The sequence below is a fragment of the Schistocerca nitens genome, chromosome 4 (genome assembly GCF_023898315.1).
Source record: "Schistocerca nitens isolate TAMUIC-IGC-003100 chromosome 4, iqSchNite1.1, whole genome shotgun sequence".
In the NCBI taxonomy this organism is placed as follows: domain Eukaryota; kingdom Metazoa; phylum Arthropoda; class Insecta; order Orthoptera; family Acrididae; genus Schistocerca; species Schistocerca nitens.
Genome location: NC_064617.1, coordinates 887,930,382 through 887,957,799, shown reverse-complemented (window position 1 = coordinate 887,957,799; position 27,418 = coordinate 887,930,382). Strand labels below are relative to the sequence as shown.

The following is a 27,418-nucleotide window of genomic DNA, read 5'->3' as shown; positions in this document are numbered from 1 at the left end:
GGAACCATGTCAAGGCAGCTCTGTACCTCTGGCAGAATCATAGCAGCTCCCCCCCCCCCCCCCCCCCACCCTCTCCATCCCTACCTCCTATGAAACTAAATTTTTGGTATTTTACTACGTAGTTTTACCAAATTTCATGTGTTTGTAATTAGGTTAGATAGAAATTGGGCATTATCGTAAAATATTATTTAAATGAACAATGTGATAAAAAATATTGCACATAAAAAATTAGAAGAATCATTGTAAATAAATTACAAATTACAAAAAAAAGGAAACAAAATAAATATCTTATTGTTTAAGGCATCTACTGTACAGTGATGGTAATATAGCGTACAATAAACCAAAGGTTTTACTTGCTCCCCATATACTGCCACCACTCGTTAGCTGACAGAAATCGGCAAAAATCGGAAGCCTTCGGCCATGAGCATATTTGCTTCAACACCCGCTCGCTGACCTTTCAGATCCTAAAATACCATAGCGAAATATCAAGAACTCCAGTGTTGAATACGACCAACAGTGTAGGTGGCAGATTGTGAACCAAATGCAATGTTAGCGATGGACGAATCTTCGCTAGTAGTCGTTTCTTCATCATTCTGCAAGGACAAACTAGAATGGGGTTACAGTGGTAATCCGAGAGATAGGCATTTCTCGTTATATATATATATATATATATATATATATATATATATATATATATATATATATATATATATATCGGTCAGATTTGTGTCACCTCTGTATCTCTGTCCCTGGCGATGGTCTACTTCGGCAACCCCTCAGTACAGCCTTGGTTGGCACCTCTGTAGTACATCAGTCAGCAACCAAGCCCAGTTAACAATCTCATCTTAAGTTTACGGGGAATCTACCTATAATGAATATTGAACAGGTAATCACCAATTCTTTGTGATATAGTAAGTTATTGTGTCATTTATAAAATTTAGTTCCTGTAGCACGTCACGTCTCGAAACTGACCAATTACAACAAAATAAATGGAAATCGTGTTTTGCTTTAACCTCGTACAGTTTTGCGATGGCTTCATATTAACGAAGTTGCTAAATTTCAGGCAAAATCTTTTACTAGCCGTAACTCCGTAACTAAACAGTTGCCGACCTATAACTTTTTTCTTTAGTTTTGCTGGTAAAATAACATATTGAAATATTTGCATATCTTCGTGAATTACCCCGTATAAAATAGGTCATGAAGGGAGAATCTGCTATTCTCCATCAAATGTCGATGAATGAGATGTACAGAAGGGGAAATGCCTAAGAACTGAGAGGATTTTTTAGTAAAAACAAGGACAGAAAATCAGGACTCAAACATAGCATAAAAACCAACAGGATAACATTCAGTTAACATAGTCTACTATGTCTTATAATGATATTTTGTTGAGTAAGAAAACACTATAAATTAAACAACATATTAAACTGGTAAGATAAGGCAAGAAAAAGGAAGGTGATATTGCGGGAAGTATTCCGTGTCATTGTGAATCAGAAGACAAATAAGAGACACATTGTGATGACCAGTCAACTGTTGTGGTGAAGCATCACACAGGAAGCAGAGCAGATGTCACATCGCATCAATATTTGTGTCAACACACACGATTCATATAGTGTTTGATCTACTGTGAAAGGTCGCAAAATGTTGATAGTAGAGGAAAGCAGCTGATTCGTTGGTTGATCAGTCTGAAAACACACACAACAGTTGTTGTAGCAAATGCTGTGCCAGTGAAATGTCCTGCCCTGCAGTGACATGAAGTCGGCAAGAGAGTCAGCAACTGTAAAGACATTTTGTTCCGAGGTATCACAGCTTTCACTTCACCCCATGGATGGACTGTGCATGCTTATGTAAACTACATGAAGCAGTAGATAAAAACTGTGCACGGTGACCAAAGAGCAAAGGAGGAAAGGTTCTATGTGACAAAAAGGGCCTTTCGCTGCCTATAAGACAGTGTACCACTAGATGCCTTACTGTGATTTCTCTGTATACTGGGTTGCCAAATTGTACTGGTATGTACCAAAGGATAATGTGTTGCCATCGTCACTCCTCATGCTATAAAAGCTTAAGGAACACATGCCAAATAGTCGCCACATTGAGTAGCCTCCAAACTCAACATCCCTCACTTCTCTTTAACGTTTCTGAGACTTCAAGAGTCTGGTTTTCTGATACGACTTAACGTTCTGTACAAACTCTCGGTTCATATCTTCATGCAGGGCTATACATAGTATCACTAGGACGACATTTACAAAACAGTCTCATGCGGTCACACACTTCTATAAGCAAAAATCGGTAACCGATTGATCACTTCTTATAACGTTAATTTTCAACGCAATGAAAGTCGATTCAACATGTGATTGCCTGTACTTTACTTTCTTCTGATGACAACCGCTTCACACTTATTTAGCACAGTAGGTATCAATGTGTGAAATAACTTTTCATGTTTCTTTGTATTTCAGATTACTCCTAATGTGGTAAGATATATTGAGATTTAGACAAACCTTTTATTGTCAGATAGAGAACAGCTTCACAGTGGGTAGCTACAATGAGTTAATTTTGTGAAACATTAAAGACCAAAATATTGCGCAAAATGAATTCCCTGGTTTTCGCAAAAAAATTGTGTGTTGAAGCAAGAGGTAGATAGACTTCAATCCCCACATTTAGATTCACTCAGCATATGAAATATTAATTACAGAATCAGTAACAAAGCATTCATTAATTTCCATTACTAGCTTGTGTCAATCCGTTTTTACACTCGTTTTTTATATTAAAACAAATTAACTATAAATATCTAAAGTTCTAAATTAAGCAGAATTTTATATGGTCATGTGTATTAAGTAAAATGTAGTACGACGTAGACTGTGATACAATAAAATCATTACCTTTTCTGTCAGTTGGCATTCTGGATATAATCCACGTGACTAGCACCTGAGAGGACCATCACAGGTTGCCTACATGTAGGGACTGAGCTGGGATAGTGGCAGCAGGACGATGTCGTCACTTCTGTCCCATCTCCTAAGCCACGCCCCTTTCTATGAAATACCCAATAAGAGAGCTTCTAAGTCAACACACATACGTATTTAGATCTCACAACCTCATTATACCATCAAATCCCATTTTTCAATTAATTTTTAAACCACACCACATTATTGGATACAGGCCACTCAGAGTGTTTCTAAGCCAGCATAGATACACATTTTATATCTCCTAATCCTCAGGACAGTACTTAACCGTCCAATCACATTTTTCAACTCCTCCTTAAGCCACACCACTTTCTTGGAAATAAGCCAATCAAAAAGCTTCTAAGCCAAAATACACATCCTTTGCTCTCCTAATCACAGTCCAGTATTTAACTAGCCATTTAAACGTAACATCCAGTCAGTTTGTACTCAAGTGTTGACCCTCTTGTTCTCTGTTCTCCATTAAGCGAAGACTATAGTTCGAGCTTTGTACCCCATTTGGTTCAAGGCACAATAGACCCTCAAATTAAGTGTCACAATGTTATTCCCACATCTCAATTGTTTGTATTACTGTTGTACAACAGCACAAAATACACATGGCGCTAATGATCTAATTTACACTTTAATATAGTCTTTGTGCCTAAAATATAACTACACTCCTGGAAATGGAAAAAAGAACACATTGACACCGGTGTGTCAGACCCACCATACTTGCTCCGAACACTGCGAGAGGGCTGTACAAGCAATGATCACACACACGGCACAGCGGACACACCAGGAACCGCGGTGTTGGCCGTCGAATGGCGCTAGCTGCGCAGCATTTGTGCACCGCCGCCGTCAGTGTCAGCCAGTTTGCCGTGGCATACGGAGCTCCATCGCAGTCTTTAACACTGGTAGCATGCCGCGACAGCGTGGACGTGAACCGTATGTGCAGTTGACGGACTTTGAGCGAGGGCGTATAGTGGGCATGCGGGTGGCCGGGTGGACGTACCGCCGAATTGCTCAACACGTGGGGCGTGAGGTCTCCACAGTACATCGATGTTGTCGCCAGTGGTCGGCGGAAGGTGCACGTGCCCGTCGACCTGGGACCGGACCGCAACGACGCACGGATGCACGCCAAGACCGTAGGATCCTACGCAGTGCCGTAGGGGACCGCACCGCCACTTCCAAGCAAATTAGGGACACTGTTGCTCCTGGGGTATCGGCGAGGACCATTCGCAACCGTCTCCATGAAGCTAGGCTACGGTCCCGCACACCGTTAGGCCGTCTTCCGCTCACGCCCCAACATCGTGCAGCCCGCCTCCAGTGGTGTCGCGACAGGCGTGAATGGAGGGACGAATGGAGACGTGTCGTCTTCAGCGATGAGAGTCGCTTCTGCCTTGGTGCCAATGATGGTCGTATGCGTGTTTGGCGCCGTGCAGGTGAGCGCCACAATCAGGACTGCATACGACCGAGGCACACAGGGCCAACACCCGGCATCATGGTGTGGGGAGCGATCTCCTACACTGGCCGTACACCACTGGTGATCGTCGAGGGGACACTGAATAGTGCACGGTACATCCAAACCGTCATCGAACCCATCGTTCTACCATTCCTAGACCGGCAAGGGAACTTGCTGTTCCAACAGGACAATGCACGTCCGCATGTATCCCGTGCCACCCAACGTTTTCTAGAAGGTGTAAGTCAACTACCCTGGCCAGCAAGATCTCCGGATCTGTCCCCCATTGAGCATGTTTGGGACTGGATGAAGCGTCGTCTCACGCGGTCTGCACGTCCAGCACGAACGCTGGTCCAACTGAGGCGCCAGGTGGAAATGGCATGGCAAGTCGTTCCACAGGACTACATCCAGTATCTCTACGATCGTCTCCATGGGAGAATAGCAGCCTGCATTGCTGCGAAAGGTGGATATACACTGTACTAGTGCCGACATTGTGCATGCTCTGTTGCCTGTGTCTATGTGCCTGTGGTTCTGTCAGTGTGATCATGTGATGTATCTGACCCCAGGAATGTGTCAATAAAGTTTCCCCTTCCTGGGACAATGAATTCACGGTGTTCTTATTTCAATTTCCAGGAGTGTATAAATGCTCCAGCTAAGTGCCACGAGGCTATATCCACTCTAAGTTGTATTTCTTATTGTTCTAGTCACATGAGGCTAAAAATGAACTAGGCAGCAAGGTATTATTGATAGATGACTGTTCCTAACGAACAAATAGACGTTTAGATCGCAGTGTGTGTGTGTGTGTGTGTGTGTGTGTGTGTGTGTGTGTTTGTGATAATCTGACAGTGAGTGAGGAGGAAGGGCGAGTGTTGTGATACAGTCACATACGTGTAATGTCAGGGAGACAGTGCTAAGATGTGTACATATGCTTATTAAGCAAGCTCTCAGACGAAATTAGTCACGCCATGATTATGTAAGGGAGGAGATATGGTTACGACAGAGTGTGTTCATGCACATACACAGCCAAGGTTTCCAACAAGTCAAGACACGTTGATGTGTTCAAACCTGTACGTGTATCTCTCATATACAACAGATACAGGCAACACATGTGTCAGATTACTGTCAGAAGGGGCAGTTGCGTACTAGTGGACTGCCAAGAAACATTATATAATGGATGGTTAGAAATGTTAAAGAAGGAAATGTGTGGTGTACTTAACAGCTATCTCAGAGGTAGATTCTCCAGGATGAACTTTTTGAGATGTTGCAGTAACTTTGAGCAGACAACTACTACCTTACAGGTTCAGATTTAATGCAAGATTGTGCTGGAATTTTCTGGTATAGAACATAGTAGGTTACCTTCTTTCCTCCGAAAATGGTGCTTGGTCACGTTATAAATGTTTGTTTTTGTACCATCTGTAACAAAGCCTCAAGCAGGCCTAAGAGGAACTGTCAGCTATTACAGCCTTGCGTATTCAGCATTTTATTTTAACCATATGTGTTGAACAACTTCAACAGTTCCCTTTTACAGAAAGCCAAGCTACATGGTGCAGTGACTAGCAAACCAGGCTTGCATTAGGGGAGGGAGGGGGGGGGGGTCAGTTTTGATTTACTTAAATCACTTTGGGCAAATACCAGGATGGTTCCTTTGACATAGCGCAGCCAATTCCCTTACTCATTCTTTACTCATTCTGAGCTTGTGCTCCATCTCTAACGACCTCGATGTCAAAGGACATTAAATGCTAATCTTCCTTCCTTGTTTTACAAAAGTTACTCCTTGAATTACAGTTGTTTGTGTTAGTGTATTCAAAAGAAAACTGGTAACAAAAGAGATCGAAATGTGAAAATATGAACTGGTGTACTTGGCATAATCAGCTATTATGATGGAAGAATGGGTAGTTGGAAGCATAGCAACCTTCATTTCCTACATACACGAAAATAAATAATGTTGACAAATCGACTGTTCAGTGTCTTTTTTTTTCATCAAAGTGTCATGTAGTTTCCATTGGGCAACAGCATAAGTCAGTCCTCAACAAGTGCACTTTAACCTCTGAATTAGATCAGTAGCACCAATAAGCAAATCACCTGTGTTTTGTACCTTTGCAGAACAAAAATATAGGCAATAATACTGATGTGGTAGTAACATTCTAATCATTCTGAGGGCCCGTTGCACCCTGCACCTCGTGTGGTACAAAGATGAACTAGTGTTGATGCTAAGCGTACCCTAACCTGTCAGTTACAACAGTAGCGCCAGTAAGCGAGCCACGTGTATTTTGTGCTGTTACATATGAAATATTTTCTTATTTTGGTATATAATACATAAAGTTTTAGGTGCTGTATTATTCTGGTGCATAGGTAGAATTTTCATCCATGATCAGAGATCACAGCTTCCTTCCTGTAGAACATTCTTCATCACTGTCTTTAGCAGAAGCAAACTAAGCAGACACCACTTCACCCAAGCGTTCACGATGGTAATATACCGTATTTGGTGCATTTCGTAATGATATTGGCGTATTACGAAAATATGAAATCTGAGTGACACATTGCACTAAAGATCCCTCCAAAACACATCATTTTGGTATGCGTTGTTGTGGTGAAATATCGGTAAATGTGATGGCGATGGATGAACATGCTATCGAACGTGGCTTTATTTAATAGTTGATTATGGAAAGAAAGAATATGCAATCAACAAACTTTTTGAGAGAGCCTTCACGCCACAGTTCCGATTGGTAAGTGTCGCAGCCTTCCTCAAAAGGTAGCTGCAGAATACTAGCTCCGACCAAAAGTAATCAAAAAGCTGTATCAGCCAGTGAGTAACGTTAATTACATTTTTCTAGTGTAGGACATGATACGTTACCTTCCTTTCTCCTAAAATGGTGCTTGCTCATGATATGAATGTTTGTTTCTGTATCACCAGTAACATAGCCTTAAGCAGGCCTAAGCAGAACTGTCAGCTATTACAGCCTTGCCTATTCAGCATTTTATTTTAACCATATATGTTTTGCACTGCCATAGTATTAGCATTGTGGCACATAATCTGCGAGTTTATAGTCCCATTATATATGCCAAACGCATGTTCACCTGTAAGTGATATGAATAGTGTCAGTATCCTCACATACTTTGATACTTAATACAGACATTAGGTAGATCTGGAGATAATACTGCGACTCTTAAATTGAGGGTCCACAGTTTTGTTTTAGGTGGCAAGTGTAATTTAAGATGCAAGTTACACAGTAATTACACTCCGTGTCCTTTTTGTTTGGAACTGTCAATTATCAATGCCTTACCTGGTTTACATATTATTTTAGCCACATTTGTTCTCTACTGCAATAGAACTGTAATACAGGGAATTTAGACATGCAAATAGCATTGTGACACTTAATATGAGTGTCGATAGTCGTGTTTTAGGCGCTGTCTGCGTAGTGCCCTGTAAGTTACATTGAAGAACCAAAGAAGCTGGTACCCCTGCGTAATATCGTGTAGGGGCCCCCACGAACACGCAGAAGTGCCGCAACACGACGCGGCATGGACTCGAATAATGTTTGAAGTAGTGCTGGAGGGAGTTGACACCATGAATCCTGCACGGGAGTATCCATAAATCCGTAAGAGTAGGAGGGGTTGAAGATCTCTTCTGAACACCACGTTGCAAGGTATCCCAAGTATGCCCAATACTGTTCATATCTGGGGAGTTTGGTGGCTAGCGGAATTGTTTAAACTCAGAAGAGTTTTCCTGGAGCCACTCTGTAGCAATTCTGCACGTGTGGAGTGCCGCATTGTCCTGCTAGAATTGCCCAAGTCCGTCGGAATAATAAATGGACATGAATGGATGTAGGTGATCAGACAGGATGCTTACGTACGTGTGACCTGTCAGAGTCGAATCTAGTCGTGTTAAGGGTCCCATATCACTCCAACTACACGCGCCCCACACCATTACAGAGCCTCCACCAGCTTGAACAATCCCCTGCTGACATGCAGGGTCCATGAATTCATGAGGTTGTCTTCATACCCGTATACGTCGATCCGCTCGTTATAATTTTAAACGAGACTCAGCCGACCAAGCAACATGTTTGCAGTCATCAACAGTCCAATATCGGTGTCGACGGGCCCAGGCGAGGCGTAAAGTTTTGTGTCGTGCAGTCATCAAGGATACACGAGTGGAGCTTCAGCTTCGAAAGACCGTATCGATGAAGTTTCGTTGAATAGTTCGCACGCTGACCCTTGTTGATGGCCAACCATTGAAATCTGTAGCAATTTGCGGAAGGGTTGCACTTCTGTCACGCTGAACGATTCTGTTCAGTCGTCGTTGGTCCCATTCTTGCAGAACCTTTTTCCTGCCGCAGCGATATCGGAGATTTTATGTTTTACCGGATTCCTGATATTCACGGTACACTCGTGAAATGATCGAACGAAAAATTCCCCATTGCATCGCTACCTCGGAGATGCTGTGCTCTATAGCTCGTGGGCCGACTATAACACCACGTTCAAACCCACTTCAATCTTGATAACATGCCATTGTAGCAGCAGTACTCGATCTAACCACTGCGCCAGACACTTGTTGTCTTATATAGGCGTTGCCGCCCGCAGCGCCATATTCTTCCTGTTTATATACCTCTGTATGTGAATAGGCCAGCCTATACTAGTTTCTTCGGGCTTCTCTGTATATTTTACAGAAATCCTTTTCCCGAGTGCACCAACAAATTTTCGAAACTCACACTGTGTGCTAGTCACGGTCTAGAGAACATGACAGTATCGCAGAAGCATAGCAACATACAGCAAGCAGAGCCATAGCAAGCAGTGTGAACAGCGCAGTATGACAGCATCCGGAATGCAGCTCTGCAAACTCTACAGTACAGAGTAATGACGTGCAGCATCCGTACTCCAGCGTTTCAAGGAATTCCAGTACTGACGAGAAACGCAGTGGAGGGGACAATGGTCTGTAACTGAGACACCACGGTGTGGACAGGACCACAAACATCTCTGGTATATGGCGGCCTAAACTGTTACAGTGACGTAATGTTGGGGTTTAAATACCACTGTTTCAGACATTTCGTCCTCAGTGACTGGTTATTCCGTCTGCATAACCGATTATGGCTGAATGACAGTTTCGCTAGTTACAGGTTAACACTGGTAGTGAACCGTGATGTGCTGCTTGCTGCCTGCTTGAAGACTTCAGCTTCAAGGCTGCAGCTTGCCAGCTGTAGCTGGACTTCATCGCTCCACACTGCTGTTACTGAAGGGTGACAGCCACGACTGACAGGTGATGTCAAGGAATATACAAAACCTGGTAATTTCCAAGAATGTTTGCCTATGGAAGCCGCGGGCTCCAAGCGATAGCTATCAAACGTGCGATTGTATATCGATCAAATGACTGTGGTGGCGGGCGTTATGAGCATGTTAATAGTGGTCAATACAGCAACGACAAAACAAGAGCGTTACTAAAACACTTGTAATTACAAAGGAAACGACTTACCTTACTCGTCGTCAATGTTGTCGTCATGAGAAAGTCCATTTGATGTGTATGCTACGGGAAGCATTTCCTTTTTGCCGTAACCTGAGTAAACTCTGCCAATGTCACACAAAAATATGGGTAGAGTGTCAAATGCGTTAACTTTTCCTTGTAAACGCAATTTATGGAATTAGAGGTAGTGAAACAAGAATAATTCGTCTCTTTCTCCTGGACGTCCCTCTGTTTTAATGGAAGATTTCACAGATTTCGACAGGCGTTCGATGTTCTTCATGTGCACACTGGAGTCATCCGAAGGTAGGATCTCTACAAAGTAGTTGACGAACTCGTGATTGAGTCCTTCTGCTTTCAGTGTCTTGTAGGACTGAAAGGCGTCTGTAATGACTTTACTACCGGTCAGTATAAAGTGCTTTATCAAACCGACTAACGTTACCTTGTCTCTAGACTACACTCTCACAACAAAACGCTTCCGGGGCTCTCGTTCTATACCACCAAATACCCAAATACGTTTATTTCATTCTTTGAAGGTCGTCCTCCCTGGTTCTTCCTTCTTGGTATGTGTGATTCGCCCACTTCAACAACTTTACTCAGTCCACTGTCTTTCGTTACTATTACATAACACACTTCTCCGCAAAACCCGAAATAGTCGAACATTGGTATTAGTAGATAAGTCAGTTTCCGATGCTGTTCCTTGCAGGGTGTAGTCTCGAATCAAACAAGATAGAAGAATTAATGCTGGTCTGCTTGGAATAGTCAAAACATCTATTCTTCCTGATAGTCGTTCGTTTTCCACACTTTCCGCAATGAAATTGTAACGGTATTTCAGTGTCAGAGCTCTTCTTACGAAGTTTTGCACACTTCGCCCCACCGCAGTCTACACAGTCCCTCCTTTCCTCATCCGCGGTATTAGTCCGTATTTGCGACAAAATGTCAAACAACTTTATACATTGCATAAGCATGGAATTAGATTCTTCCACGTGAGCCAATCGGCCGAAGAAACGTCAACAACACCAGACATACCACTCACTTCCGACATAAATTGTCTGGGTCTCTCTAGCAACTCACAAATAATTTATCATAACGCCCGCCACAACAGTCTTGTGATCGAATTACAATCGCAAGTTCGATATCTATCGTTTGTAGCCCGCAGCTTGGATAGGCAAACATTATTGGAAATTACCCAAGTCACTATATATGTTCGTGTCCAGACATTCAACGCAAGATCTGACTAATTACAGCCTGCACAGAAGCGTTTAAGCATTCTTCCCGGGCTCCATACGTGAATGGAACAAGAAGGAACCACAAAAAAAACTGGTACAATAGGAAGTACCCACTTCCATACACTTCGTAATGGATTGCAGAGTATGGATGGAAATGTAGATACAGAGTCTTCACACGGCAAAATATTATGTCTAAAGATGAGTTTTAGATCTTTTCTTTCTTGACTTACGTATTGTATAATGCACAAAGACGTGGTATGACATATCGGACATCTACGCGACCTACGTGCCGCCTCGCCCTTGTACACGCGCCGGCCAGTGTGTCCGCGCGGTTCTAGGCGCTTCAGTCAGGAACTGCGCGACCGCTACGGTCGCAGGTTCGAATCCTGCCTCGGGCATGGATGTGTGTGATGTCCTTAGGTTAGTTAGGTTTAAGTACACCACTGGCCATTCAAATTGCTACACCAAGAAGAAATGCAGTTGATAAACGGGTATTCATTGGACAAATATATTATACTAGAACTGTCATGTGATTACATTTTCAAGAAATTTGGGTGCATAGATCCTGAGAAATCAGTACCCAGAACAACCACCTCTGGCCATAATAACGGCCTTGATACGCCTGGGCATTGAGTCAAACAGAGCTTGGATGGCGTGTACGGGTACAGCTGCCCATGCAGCTTCAACACGATACCACAGTTCATCAAGAGTAATGACTGGCGTATTGTTACGAGCCAATTGCTCGGCCACCATTGACCGGACGTTTTCAGTTGGTGAGAGATCTGGATAATGTGCTTTGTTACGAGCCAATTGCTCGGCCACTATTGACCGGACGTTTTCAATTGGTGAGAGATCTGGATAATGTGCTGGCCAGGGTAGCAGTCAAACATTTTCTGTATCCAGAATGGGCCGTACAGGACCTGCAACATGCGGTCGTGCATTATCCTTCTGAAATGTAGGGTTTCGCAGGGATCCAATAAAGGGTAGAGTCACGGGTCGTAACACATCTGAAATGTAACGTCCACTGTTCAAAGTGCCGTCAATGCGAACAAGAGGTGACCGAAACGTGAAACCAATGGCACCCCATACCATCACGCCGGATGATACGCCAGTATGGTGATGACGAATACACGCTTCCAATGTGCGTTCACCGCGATGTCGCCAAATACGGATGCAACCATCATGATGCTGTAAACAGAACATGGATTCATCCAAAAAAATAACGTTTTGTCATTCTTGCATCCAATTTCATCGTTGAGTACACCATCGCAGCCCTCCTGTCTGTGATGCAGCGTCAAGGGTAACCGCAGCCATGGTCTCCAAGCTGATAGTCCATGCTGCTGCAAACGTCGTCGAACTGTTCGTGCAGATGGTTGTTGTCCTGCAAACGTCCCCATGTGTTGAGAGAGGGATCGAGACGTAGCTGCACTATCCGTTACAGCCATGCGGATAAGATGCCTGTCATTTCGACTGGTAGTGATACGAGGCCGTTGGGATCCAGCACGGCGTTCCGTATTACCCTCCTGAACCCACCGATTCCATATTCTGCTAACAGTCATTGAATCTCGACCAACGCGAGCAGCAATGTCTCAATACGATAAACAGCAATCGCGATAGGCTACAATCCGACCTTTATCAAAGTCGGAAACGCGATGGTGCGCATTTCTGCTCCTTACACAAGGCATCACAACAACGTTTCACCAGGCAACGCCGGTCAACTGCTGTTTGTGTATGAGAAATCAGTTGGAAACTTTCGTCATGTCAGCACGTTGTAGGTGTCGCCAGCGGCGCCAACCTTGTGTGAATGCTCTGAAAAGCTAATCATTTGCATATGACAGCACCTTCTTCCTGTCGGTTAAATTTCGCGTCTGTAGCACGTCATGTTCGTGGTGTAGCAATTTCAAGGGCCAGTAGTGTAGTTCTGTTCTAGGGGACAGATGACTTCAGCTGTTAAGTCCCATAGTGCTCAAAGCCATTAGAATGTTGTACACGCACACACGGGGCGACGGCCGCTACTCACGAGCAGTCGCCGTCGGCGTCGTCGTCCGCTGCAGCCGCCAGCCTCGCCTCGGCGTGCAGCTGGTGCAGGAAGGCGCGCAGCACGTCGGCGTCCTGCTGGCAGTCCTCTTCGCACAGGGCGGCCGCGGCGGCGCCGCCCCCCGCCCAGGGCGCGTGCAGCAGCAGGTCCAGGCCGGGCAGGAAGAAGCAGGGCAGGCGCCGCGACGCCAGCGCGCCCGCCAGCGCGTCCAGCAGGCGCAGCGCCGCGCGCGGCCACTCGCCCAGAGCCCAGTCACTGGCGTCCGCCTCCAGCAGCCGCAGCAGCAGGCAGCGCAGCATGGGCCGGCTGGCCACGCGCAGCGACATCTGCAAGTGGGGGTGCGAGCTGTACATGTGGGTCCCGTGACAAAACACAGCACTCTGCATGTCAGCAAGCACAGCATAATGTGCAGCCCCTGTCTCAGCAAGCAGTCGTCCATATCTGCCTCCACCAGCGGCAGCGCAGCATTGGGCGGTAGGCCATGTGCTAAGACATCTGCGAATGGGGCTGCGAGATGTACATCTGGGTTTCACGACAAAACAGACCGCTGTGCATGTCGAGCAAGCACTGCAGAATGCGCGGCTACTGGTCCAGCAGGCACTTGCCCATGTCCACCTCCTACAAATGCAGCAGCATGGGACAGCTTGCAACGCACATCAACACCTGTGAGCAGGGGTGCGAGCTGTACTTTGGGTCCCATGACAAAGCAGAGCAATCTGCGTGTCCAGCAAGGACAGCAGAACGAGTAGTCACTGGCCCAATGGGCAATGGGCCACATCCACCTCCAGGAATTGCAGCAGCAGGCAATGCAGCAAGGGGCAGCTCGCCACACTCAGTGACATCTGCGAGCGGAGGTGTGAGGTGTTCCAAGGCATAACATGTAGACATCTCTATAAATTATGAAATGAAGGTTTTTGTGCGTTTATTACTTTCGAAAGCCAGAAAGCTGTAACAATTATTTGCATAGTTCTTAATGACTTCAGTACTTTAAGGGCTTAAACAATGAATGAATTAAAACTAAATATCTTGCCATAAAAGTCAACCCTTTTCATTGGACGATTGGCCTGGCATGCTCTGTGGTAATGTGTGCAACGCTTGTGACAAAGAGAATGTAGCGAGGCTTTATAGGGTGTGATCGTGGTGTTAGTGGCCGTAAATATAAAATTAATATTGTGGTAAACGATATGTCTAAATATTCTCAAAGTGTTGTGGAATTTATTTGCATACTATGAAGTGGTCTCTGAAATTCTAAAGTCACAGATGCAAGACTTTCTGGGCTAGTGACGCTGTGAAGTTTTGTGAGCCATGGCTGCAGCTGTAACAATGGCTCCGGAAAGCGTCGTATTGGTCGGCGTCTAAATATTAGTCAGAGACGGGAAGAAGCTGTTTGAGATTATCGGCCACCACTCTTTCGACGACGCAACCGAGATAAACCAAGACTTTCACTTTGTTTAATAGATTCAGATGGTTCAAATGGCTCTGAGCACTATGGGACTTAACATCTGAGGTCATCAGTCCCCTAGAACTTACAACTACTTGAACCTAACTAACCTAAGGACATCACACACATCCCTGCCCGAGGCAGGATTCGAACCTGCGACCGTAGCAGTCTCGCGGTTCCGGACTGCAGCGTCTAGAACCGCTCGGCCACTGTGGCCGGCAATAGATTCAGAGCTGCAAGGGTTAGCAGCCATAACAGTGCAAGTGTGAATCTGAAAATAGTTTGCATATCACAGTTCATTCCTAACTTGACTTTAATTTAACGTACAGACAATGCTGTACCCTCAGTCCTGTGCGATTTATAGAAACTAATAACTTGTGTTAAAAATACAACTTCGAGAATTGTATTTACAACTTCTGAAACTTTAATATTTGCAAGTATGAAGTTCATTCAAACTAGTTAAAACCTAAGAACTGTGCATTCGTCGCCTTTGTTTTTCGATTTGCTGTTGCAAGAAAGATCACAATCGAATTAATAATTTTCAATAAATAGGGATCGGAGCGTGGAATGTCAGCTTCCTTAATCGAGCAGGTAGGTTAGAAAATTTAAAGAGGGAAATGGATAGATTTAAGTTAGATATAGTGGGCATTAGTGAAGTTCGGTGGCAGGAGGAACAAGACTATTGGTCAGGTGAATACAGGGTTATAAATACAAAATCAAATAGGGGTAATGCAGGAGTAGGTTTAATAATGAATAAAAAAATAGGGGTGCGAGTAAGCTACTACAAACAGCATAGTGAACGCATTATTGTGGCCCACGCCTACTACAGTAGTACAAGTTTATATGCCAACTAGCTCTGGAGATGACGAAGAAATTGATGAAATGTATGATGAGATAAAAGAAATTATTCAGGTAGTGAAGGGAGATGAAAATTTAATAGTCATGGGTGACTGGAATGCGGGAGTAGGAAAAGGGAGAGAAGGAAACATAGTAGGTGAATATGGATTGGGGCTAAGAAATGAAAGGGGAAGCCGCCTGGTAGAATTTTGCGCAGAGCATAACTTAATCATAGCTAACACTTGGTTCAAGAATCATGAAAGAAGGTTGTATATATGGAAGAACCCTGGAGATACTATATGTTATAAGATAGATTATATAATGGTAAGACTGAGATTTAGGAAACAGGTATTAAATTGTAAGACATTTCCAGGGGCAGATGTGGACTCTGACCACAATCTATTGGTTATGAACTGTAGAATAAACTGAAGAAACTGCAAAAAGGTGGGAATTTAAGGAGATGGGACCTGGATAAACTGAAAGAACCAGAGGTTGTACAGAGTTTCAGGGAGAGCATAAGGGAACAATTGACAGGAATGGGAATGAAATAGTGAAGGCAGCAGAGGATCAAATAGGTAAAAAGACGAGGGCTAGTAGAAACCCTTGGGTAATAGAAGAAATATTGAATTTAATTGATGAAAGGAGAAAATATAAAAATGCAGTACATGAAGCAGGCAAAAAGGAATACAAACGTCTCAAAAATGAGATCGACAGGAAGTGCAAAATGGCTAAGCAGGGATGGCTAGAGGACAAATGTAAGGATGTAGAGGCTTATCTCACTAGGGGTAAGATAGATACTGCCAACAGTAAAATTAAAGAGACCTTTGGAGAAAGGAGAACCACTTGCATGAATATCAAGAGCTTTTATGGAAACCCAGTTCGAAGCAAAGAAGAGAAAGCAGAAAGGTGGAAGGAGTATGTAGAGGGTCTATACAAGGGCGATGTACTTGAGGACAAATGGAAGAGGATGTAGATGAAGATGAAATGGGAGATACGATACTGCGTGAAGAGTTTGACAGAGCACTGAAGGACCTGAGTCGAAACAAGGCCCCTGGAGTAGACAACATTCCATTAGAACTACTGACAGCCTTGGAAGAGTCAGTCCTGACAAAACTCTAGCATCTGGTGAGCAAAATGTGTAAGACAGGCGAAATACCCTCAGACTTCAAGAAGAATATAATAATTTCAATCTCAAAGAAAGCGGGTGTTGACAGATTTGAAAATTACCGAACTATCAGTTTAATAAGTCACAGCTCCAAAATACTAACGCCAATTCTTTACATACGAATGGAAAAACTAGTAGAAGCCGACCTCGGAGAAGATCAGTTTGGATTCCGTAGAAATGTTGGAACACGTGAGGCAATACTGACCTTACGACTTATCTTAGAAGAAAGATTAAGGAACGGCAAACCTACGTTTCTAGCATTTGTAGACTTAGAGAAAGCTTTTGACAATGTTGACTGGAATACTCTCTTTCAAATTCTGAAGGTGGCAGGGGTAAAATACAGGGAGCGAAAGGCTATTTACAATTTGTACAGAAACCAGATGGCAGTTGTAAGAGTCGAGGGGCATGAAATGGAAGCAGTGGTTGGGAAAGGAGTGAGACAGGGTTGTAGCCTATCCCCGATGTTATTCAATCTATACAGGGTGTTACAAAAAGGTACGGCCAAACTTTCACAAAACATTCCTCACACACAAAGAAAGAAAATATGTTACGTGGACATGTGTCCGGAAACGCTTACTTTCCCTGTTAGAGCTCATTTTATTACTTCTCTTCAAATCACATTAAACATGGAATGGAAACACACAGCAACAGAACGTACCAATGTGACTTCAAACACTTTGTTACAGGAAATGTTCAAAATGTCCTCCGTTAGCGAGGATACATGCATCCTCCCTCCGTCGCATGGAATCCCTGATGCGCTGATGCAGCCCTGGAGAGTGGCGTATCACAGCCGTCCACAATACCAGCACGAAGAGTCTCTACATTTGGTATCGCGGTTGCGTAACAAGAGCTTTCAAATGCCCCCATAAATGAAAGTCAAGAGGGTTGAGGTCAGGAGAGCGTGGAGGCCATGGAATTGGTCCGCCTCTACCAATCCATCGGTCACCGAATCTGTTGTTGAGAAGCGTACGAGCACTTCGACTGAAATGTGCAGGAGCTCCATCGTGCATGAACCACATGTTGTGTCGTACTTGTAAAGGCACATGTTCTAGCAGCACAGGTAGAGTATCCCGTATGAAGTCATGATAACGTGCTCCATTGAGCGTAGGTGGAAGAACATGGGGCCCAATCAAGACATCACCAACAATGCCTGGCCAAACGTTCACAGAAAAGCTGTGTTGATGACGTGATTGCACAATTGCGTGCGGACTCTCGTCAGCCCACACATGTTGATTGTGAAAATTTACAATTTTATCACGTTGGAATGAAGCCTCATCCGTTAAGAGAACATTTGCACTGAAATGAGGATTGACACATTGTTGGATGAACCATTCGCAGAAGTGTACCCGTGGAGGCCAATCACCTGCTGTTAGTGCCTGCACACGCTGTACATGGTACGGAAACAACTGGTTCTCCCGTAGCACTCTCCATACAGTGAAGTGGTCAACGTTACCTCGTACAGCAGCAACTTCTCTGACGCTGACATTAGGGTTATCGTCAACTGGACGAAGAATTGCCTCGTCCATTGCAGGTGTCCTCGTCGTTCTAGGTCTCCCCCAGTCGCGAGTCATAGGCTGGAATGTTCCGTGCTCCCTAAGACGCCGATCAATTGCTTCGAAAGTCTTCCTGTCGGGACATCTTCGTTCTGGAAATCTGTCTCGATACAAACGTACCGCGCCAAGGCTATTGCCCCGTGCTAATCCATACATCAAATGAGCATCTGCCAATTTCGCATTTGTAAACATTGCACTGACTGTAAAACCACGTTCGTGATGAACACTAACCTGTTGATGCTACGTACTGATGTGCTTGATGCTAGTACTGCAGAGCAATGAGTCGCATGTCAACACAAGCACCGAACTCAACATTACCTTCCTTCAATTGGGCCCACTGGCGGTAAATCGAGGAAGTACAGTACATACTAACGAAACTAAAATGAGCCTTAACATGGAAATTATGCGTTTCCGGACACATGTCCACATAACATCTTTTCTTTATTTGTGTGTAAGGAATGTTTCCTGAAAGTTTGGCCGTACCTTTTTGTAACACCCTGTATATTGAGCAAGCAATAAAGGAAACAAAAGAAAAATTCGGAGTAGGTATTTAAATCCATGAAGAAGAAATAAAAACTTTGAGGTTCGCCGATGACATTGTAATTCTGTCAGAGACAGCAAAGGACTTGGAAGAGCAGTTGAACGGAATGGACAGTGTCTTGAAAGGAGGGTATAAGATGAACATCAACAAAAGCAAAACAAGGATAATGGAATTTAGTCGAATTAAGTCGGGTGATGCTGAGGGAATTAGATTAGGAAATGAGACACTTAAAGTAGTAAAGGAGTTTTTCTATTTGGGGAGCAAAATAACTGATGATGGTCGAAGTAGATAGGACATAAAATGTAGACTAGCAATGGCAAGGAAAGCGTTTCTGAAGAATAAAAATTTGTTAACTTCGAGTATGGATTTAAATGTCAGGAAGTCGTTTCTGAATGTGTTTGTATGGAGTGTAGCCATGTATGTAAGTGAAACGTGGACGATAAATAGTTTAGACAAGAAGAGAATAGAAGCTTTCGAAATGTGGTGCTACAGAAGAATGCTGAAGATTAGATGGGTAGATCACATAACTAATGAGGAGGTATTGAATAGAATTGGGGAGAAGAGGAGCTTGTGGCACAACTTGACTAGAAGAAGGGATCGTCTAGTATTGGAGGGCAGCGTGGAGGGTAAAACTCGTAGAGGGAGACCAAGAGATGAATACACTAAGCAGATTCAGAAGGATGTAGGCTGCAATATGTACTGGGAGATGAAGAAGCTTGCACAGGATAGAGTAGCATGGAGAGCTGCATCAAACCATTCTCAGGACTGAAGAACACAACAACAACACAATAAATACTTACGTAAAAGCCTTAAAGTTGACTGTCCAAACGTGGCTTTAGAAAGAGTATTGCACGCTACCATTCTGAAATTTTAATTGCAAAGCACAGTAACAAAATTGATTATTAATTCACTCCAAATTCAGAATTAATAATGTAAATTGGCTCCTTCAGAATTTGACGACTGTGAGAACCTAGTCACAATACTTGTTTCGGAGTGTTTAATAAATTTAGTCACAAAGATCTCTTTTCCTATGCCTGCAAAGGGAAGCTGTTGGACTGGTGGATAATATCACAGTGTCAAAACGACATAGAAGGTAGGCAGTGCTAAGTTTAAGGCACTGATTTTGTAATACAAGGTGACATATACAGGCGAGCCCCTCCATTCACCAGTTATCCCAGACCCAGTAGTGGATCGCCTTGGCTGAGAGTCCAGTTAAAGCAAATGCGGCTGAGATTACAAAAGCAGTGACAATAATACCATTTTTGGTCGAAGTAGTAATGAGTTTGGTGAAGCCTTATGTTTGCTGAAGCCAGTTGCAACGGCAAAAGTTGTGATCTGTTTCACAGCCGAGGTCTAGCCCCACAGGCACGCGGACGGCAAACTTAGTGCCGAGTTTGCACGTAGGGGTCGCACTTAGCGAATTTAAACAGCACAATAACCCTGAATTCGGTATGGAGTGGCGGTGGGGTGAGTGGACTGCTGTAGCCAGTTGTGGGGTTGTGAACCACTGAGGTTTACGGCGGGGACGAAGCCTCTCCGTCGTTTCTAGGCCCCCAGTTCAGTACAATACAAAGGCATTTGACATCGTTCCGCGTTGCCTTTTAATGAAAAAAAATACGAGCTTGCGGAGTATCGGAGCAGACTGCCGATGGGATTCAAGTCATTCTTGCAGACAGAACTCAGCACGTCGCTCTTAACGGAAAAAATCGACAGATGTAAAGGTGAGGAGTATCACAGGGAATTTTGATAGGGTCGTTGCTGTTTATAATATATCTGAATGATCTAGTAGAAAGAGTCGTGTGCTCTTTAAGGCTAATCGCAGAAGATGCAGTTGTCTATTACAAAGTAGCAACGCCAGAAGATAGTAAGAATTTGCAGAACGACCTGCAAAATGGTTCAAATGGTTCTGAGCACTATGGGACTTAACATCTATGGTCATCAGTCGAACGACCTGCAGAGAATTGATGACTGGAGCAGGCTCTGGCAGTTGACCCTGAACGTAAATAAATGTAACATATTACTCATACATAGGAAAAAAGATCCACTACTCTACAGCTAAACTAGAGATGACAAACCGCTGGAGACAGCGTCTGCCGTAAAATATCTAGGCGTAACTAACCAAACCGACCATAAGTGGAGAGAACACATAAAACCGATAGCTGGCGAGAGAGAGTTACGGAGATGCTAAACAAACTCCACTGGCAGACGTTACAAGAGAGAAAAAAAAAAGTTCAAATGTGTGTGAAATCTTATGGGACTTAACTGCTAAGGTCATCAGTCCCTAAGTGTACACACTACTTAATCTAAATTATCCTAAGGACAAACACACTCACCCATGCCCGAGGGAGGACTCGAACCTCCGCCGGGAACAGCCGCACAGTCCATGACTGCAGCGTTTTTAGACCGCTCGGCTAATCCCGCGCGGCTACAAGAGAGAGGTTGTGCATCACGGAGAGATTTGCTATTGAAATTTCGGTACAGAACTTTTCAGGTGAAGTCGAAAAACATGTTAACATCTCTCGTATTGATCACGAGGAGAAAATTCGAGAAATTAGAGTCAATAGAGAGGCATACCTACAATCATCCTTCCCACTCACTATTCGAAAGTGGAACAGGGTTGGAGGGAACAGTACCGAAAGTACCCTCCGCCACGCACCATTAGGTGGCTTATGGAGTATAAGTAGATGATGTAGATGTATATTTCTTTTGTGAAGTGATTGTTGAAGTTTTCCGTACGAAGCACAGTGGCTGTTGAGAACAAAGACCTTGCACTGCTGGTAAAATCGCCAACAGAAGCAGCTGCGACGAGTTTCTGTGTCAAATAATGGGCTGAGGAGTACGATCAAGAAATTTGAAGGAGCAGGTGAATTGGGTGGCGCAGCAGCGAAAGAAGACGGCATTTTCAACGGCAGCTGTCGATGAAGTTGCTGTAGCCATAGCCGATCGTGCATCACGTATCTCAAATTCTGCAGCCAGTGCTCACGATGTGGGATGGGAAGGGTCTCTCTTTTTTGATCAACAGTTCAAAAGATTCTGCTGCAGATTTTACATATGTATTGTTGCAAGGTTCAGACTGTGCACCAGATGAAGACACTAGAGAGGCTACAACTCCGCGACTGTGCTCTTCCCTTTTTGGCGCACATGGAAGTGGATGACATGTGGCCAGGGAACATTCTCTGGACGGACAAGGCGCATTTCTCATTATGTGGTACCGTGAATGCACATAACTGCCGCGTATGGGCTTCTATTCCACCACATGTTGTGGAGGAACATCCACTGCACTCAGCTTACATGACTACGTGGTGTCCTTTCACATCCGTCATTCTTGGTCCGTTTTTCTTCGAGGAGATGACGCCTTGCAGGTCTGTCCAGTGTACAGTGACATTCACATGTTGACCATCCTCGTGCAACACGTGATTCCTGCTAAGTCCACACCACTATTTTCGTACAGGGTGGGGCTACACCGCAGGTCTCTTGTCAGGTTTTCTTCAAGAAACCTTCGGTAACGACCAAATCATCTCTAGGCAATTTCAAGATGAGAAGCCTTCCAGATCTCTGACCTAAATTTAGTGTCAGAAGGCGCGGAAGATGAATGTGCGCCATAGGTTATGGACCGAGATACCCAGTAGGGGTCTCTGTGCTCCAAGGCGCGCGTGCACCGAAGCCTCACAGTGCGTATGCACCACTCTCTGTACCATGTGAAGTCTGCAGCCAATTGCATGTACCCCAGTCAGGTGTTTAGGTGACAGCACGCAGCTACCCCGGCATAAACCTCCCCACCTGTCCATCTTCTCCAGTTTGCTGATGACACCGCCTTCCTATCTCTTTATCCTACCCTTCAACGGTCCCAACGTACCCACCAAACCCACATTGATCAATTCACCGCTTGGTGCAACCAGTGGTTCCTCCGTATCAACCCGTCCAAGACCCAGGCGATCATCACAGGCTGTACCAGCCGCTCCTTCCGTCTCCATAATTTCTACCTCACCATTTATGGCTGTCCTATTCACCTCACTCCTACCCTCAGATACCTTGGTCTCACCCTCGGCCGCCACCTCACCTGTCCTCTCCATCTCCTTACCATCCAAAACAAAGCTCACAACAGACCCTGCCTCCTGAAACTCCTGTCCAGCCGGATGTGGGGTCTGCATCCTTCCACCATCCTTCCTTGATCTGCCCCATCCTCTGTTACGCCAGTGAAGCTTGGATTTCTGTCCCTCCCCGGTTCTATAAGGCCCTCCAAATCCTCGAATGCCATACACTCTGCCTTGCCTTCTGCATCCGCCTTCCGTCCCCCACATGCATCCTCTACGACCTTATCCCCTTCCCCCACTTTCTCCTTTTCCTCGAACACATCCGCACACTATATATTGTCTGCCACCTTGATCCTCCTCACCCCCTGGTGTCTCCCTTCCTCTCCACCCCCAACCCCTTGCCGTGCCTTTACCGCTGTCTCCAACCCTCTCTTCATCTCCATACCTTCCGCATCCTTTCCCAACACAACTTCCACCACTACCCCTCCCGGATGATGAGCTTCGCCCTGACATCTACCCTTCCTACCAACTCTAACCCCATCTTCCTGCTTCCTCCTCAGAGCTCCCTCTCCTCCCCCTCCCTTCTCCTGAGCGGCTTCCCCCTCCTACTCCCCCCTCTCCTGTGCTCCCTTCCAGTGTCTCTGCACTCCCTCCTGCCTTGTCTTCCCTCTTCATCTCCTGCCTCACCAGTCTCCTGCCTCTTCATGTACCTGCTACATCCCTACTCTCTTCATCCCGCCGCCTCCCCTGCTGTCCCTTGCTCTCCCCTCCTTTTCCATCCTCTCCGACCTCTCCCTCAGCAGGTCCCACCTGGCAGTTTTATACTTCACCGTGTGTGCTCCATGTAGGCTTTAAGTGTGTTGTTCTGGAGTGTTTTTAATACTGTGGCCGACTTTTAACCTGTGCATGTGTATGCAGTGTCTGCTATGTGTTTTAAGAATCGCCAACTGTGTTTTTTAACTTTATGGTGACTTTTTTAATTGTCCCCCCATTAACTTCTCCCTGTCAGTGTATTTTACCTCTATTATCTCCCCTTACTCTGTTTTATGTTCCCCTTTTTTATGGCCTTACATATTTAGCATTTTGTTCTTGTTTTAGTTGTCATGTCACTCGGCTGAAGAGCGGCGGATTGTGCCGCTGACAGCCCTCCCCTTGCCCCTATGGGGCAGGGGAATGAAATCACAATACAAAAAAAAAACTGCCCTGGCAGTCTGGCACTCACCGTAGTTCGCATGTGCATCTCAGCCATACAGCGTTCCAGTTCCGTGTGCTGAGATACCTACTGTCATTGTTTGGAGTGTTCCTGCGTTGTTGTTGTCTCGCCATGGTTATCACCTCGGTCCTTCCTTGCTTGCCTCATGTTGTGTCTTGGTCAGTCATAGTGTCTGTCATCGCCCACTTGCTTGTCTGTCCTGTCTGTTTGTAGTTAGCGATACCGCCAGTGCCTCCCCCACCTGATGGCTTCGCATCCCTATTCTCTGCCATGCACCGCTCACCGGTCGCTGGCGGCTATAACACTAAATTCATGGATTTCTGTTTAAATATCTGATAGATCGTGCCCATCAGGGATTGATCCCGACTCTCTCTGAAGGACGATACACAGCAACACAGCTCTCTGATTACAACAGATATGCTACAAACAACCGTCGACCTTGCCACGTTACAGATGCTGCAAGTTGCTGACTCGGACACAATACTCAACATGTGTGACCATATCCTAATAAATGTTCCTTAACCTTCGTTATCATGTGTCCTATCGTTCCTAACCTTTTCCTGCACCCACATCACAGTTTGGCTGCCTCCAGCACCTTCATCTGGTGGCAGAAAGTGGATCAATTATTTTTTCAGCGTAAACAACAAGTGCATTGATTAATGAACCTAATTACCTACGATGTTTCAGTGTCCTGCGATGTATACATCCCGCGCTGCAGCACTCGAAACACCGTCATCCAGTAAAAATGTAAAGTACATCAAGATGTATAAGTACACATAGAAGCAAGAAAAGCGAATTCAATCAGTTCATAAACTTCGGGAATTAATGAATGTGTAGTTATCAGTTTTATTCCTAATATGACTGCAGATTGAAAATTGTTTGTCACATTCGCAGCTTTGACTACTGAAATTATTTCATGTGTTACTAAGTGGCAGGTACACTGTAGGGGTAGATTCTGTACCAAGTTATCGGTATCTGTCGGTGTAACTGTCTTTGGCACGTCAGTAAGGGTCGGAACACGTTCTCTAAGTACTCTTCCATGAGCAAATGAGATTCAAGTACAAAAGGCGGTCACACAGTGGTCAGTGCCTTTGAAAGATCCAACTTGGCCCGACTGGTAGAGGAGTCCTGCCTGCTAGAGTCAGTGGAGTTGTTGAGAAGGTAGCTGCAGGGTGGTAAGATGATGTCTGGCTCCATAAAATTTGAGTATAGTCAAAAACAGGGACTGCTCGTCATTTGTGTGTTCAAATGGTCCAAATGGCTCTGAACACTATGGGACTTAACATCTGAGGTCATCAGTCCCCTAGACTTAGAACTACTTAAACCTAACTAACCTAAGGAAAGCACACATATCCACGCCCGAGGCAGGATTCGAACCTGCGGCCGTAGCAGCAGCTCGGTTCCGGACTGAAGCGCCTAGAACCGCTCGGCCACAACGGCCGGCGTCATTCATGTGCATTGTTCGGATTATGTGTGCCGGTCTTCCTCTTCATATTGCAAGACCAGGATTGTTGAATTTCCCGATACTTCCACAATCTTAGGAAATGTTCTCCATGCTGAGAAAATATGCTCCTACCATTATAGAAGTAAGTGATCTCACACGGTACAAAATCAATTTGCTACTAAACCATTCGAATAGTAGAGCAGTTAAAGTCATCACCACCTATTCAATGATTTTCTTCCAGTATTTTTCGAGATGTTATGATTTTCCTTTTGTTTCCATATTCAACGTGTTGCAGTCTTGTGAACCATTTGCCTTGTACATGAATGAGTGTGTGTGCCATCGTGGCTTAAATGCGATTTCGGTGCAAATATATGCGTTTGTATTCAAGTATTTTCAAAACTATTAGAATTTCCTTCCCTTCATTTCACAGTTTTTTTTCGGTTTTACGCCGAGTTACGGTTGGTATGCTGCAATAATCCGTTCCATGTCAAGTGCACTTTTTCTGTGCCATGTTTTGGAGTTCTTTCGAAGATCAACTTTACATCCTTTGTTAAACAGGATAGGCAATACTCGCAATTTTTTCTATGCATGCTTTTCTGAACGGAAGGTTAGACTAAGTTACACTGCATCATTTTATACAAAGTGTGGCTACGTTTTGTCTTGTGTTTGTCTGCTATGCAAACCAGCTGGACACAGCATGCCTGTTGTATACAACGGAGCTACAAGCACCGCTGTTTACACGTTTCTCATACACATTAAGATGTTGTTAAATTAAGATTCGTGTAAAGCAATTAAATATTTGTAGGTACGTTGCACTAATAAGTCGCTCCTGTTCTAGGCCATATTTTCTTAATATTGCAATCAGTTCACGATACTATATAAATTCACGAGTATTAACTTTGTATATGATAGAGCATTTCAGTTCGTGGCATATTTTGGATTTACATGTAATCCAGTTTCAAAACTTATAGTCTGAGGTATGAGATGTAGGTAATGAGTTATGCTTCCCTGATTTCTTACGCTGGACCACTAGGACCTACAGTGTGGGCGTGTAACAGTGTTACTGGGTATTTTGAAGGCTCAGATGTTTAGGGAAGATTTCTGGTTTTCGATGAGCAAACAATTTAAACATCTGGTTGTACGCTAATAATAAGACCTAAAATGATAAATATTGAGATTTTAGTTGGAGAGTGTGTACACTTTATCAGATTGTTGTGGATACAGATGAGATGCCACATGATCAAGGAAGAAATAAATTCTTGATTACTTCGATTAAAGTAATTGAAGCACTGGACTGTAAACAATATTCGGAAACTTCAGTAATTAATGAGTGTATAAATCTGCATAGCATTTTTACGCACCTGCAGCTGGTATACGATACGTAGGTATTGAGGTATTTTGCCTGATTTTTTCCGGCTTGATACCTGGTTGCATTTCTTTCAAAACCAAGTCTTTGTAGGAACTTGAACACTTTCTCAGACAGGGATACACGTGCCAGGTGAAACTGGCAGTTAGAATGCGCCGGTGCACGACAAAGTATAGTTCCAGGGCGGTTCTTCCAGAACTGCCGCAAAAGGTAGAGTTAGATACGAGGTGGGGTGAAATTATACAGCTGAACGCTAGCAGAGGCAGGGCTTTTGGTGTTCCGCGGAAGGTCCACCTAGGTGACTGGTACAGAAGGGTGCAGGTACAAAGACGAGCAGCGTCGCCAGAAATGGGTGAATCCCAAGGCTGGGAATCGGCAACTGCTGTTGCTCGCCTGGTCTTCGTGCAGGAGATACACCAAAAATGGTGGAGTGCCAGACAAGCCGAAGGTTGGCTTCTTACAGGTCTTTGGGAATCTGCAATAACTTACAGACAAGTATTAAAGCAAATATGAATACATTTGCAGTCTCAGAAGTATGAGCTGCATCCAATGACAAAACAATATTTTCTATATCTTTAAAACTACTCCGGCAGGTGCGGCTGAGCGGTTCTAGGCGCTTCAGTCAGGAACCGCGCGACCGCTACGGTCGCAGGTTCGAATCCTGCCTCGGGCATGGATGTGTGTGATGTCCTTAGGTTAGTTAGGTTTAAGTA

At 44.5% G+C, this 27,418-nt stretch overlaps 1 protein-coding gene across 1 annotated transcript in view; it reads right to left on the bottom strand.

Moving 5' to 3' along the window:
- The window catches only part of LOC126252643 (uncharacterized), a 273,111-nt gene that overhangs the window by 17,615 nt on the left and 228,078 nt on the right, over window positions 1-27,418 (bottom strand). The window contains exon 9 of the mRNA XM_049953545.1: window positions 13,094-13,437. Coding sequence (XP_049809502.1) covers window positions 13,094-13,437 — 344 coding nt within the window. The remainder of the gene's footprint in view (window positions 1-13,093; window positions 13,438-27,418) is intronic.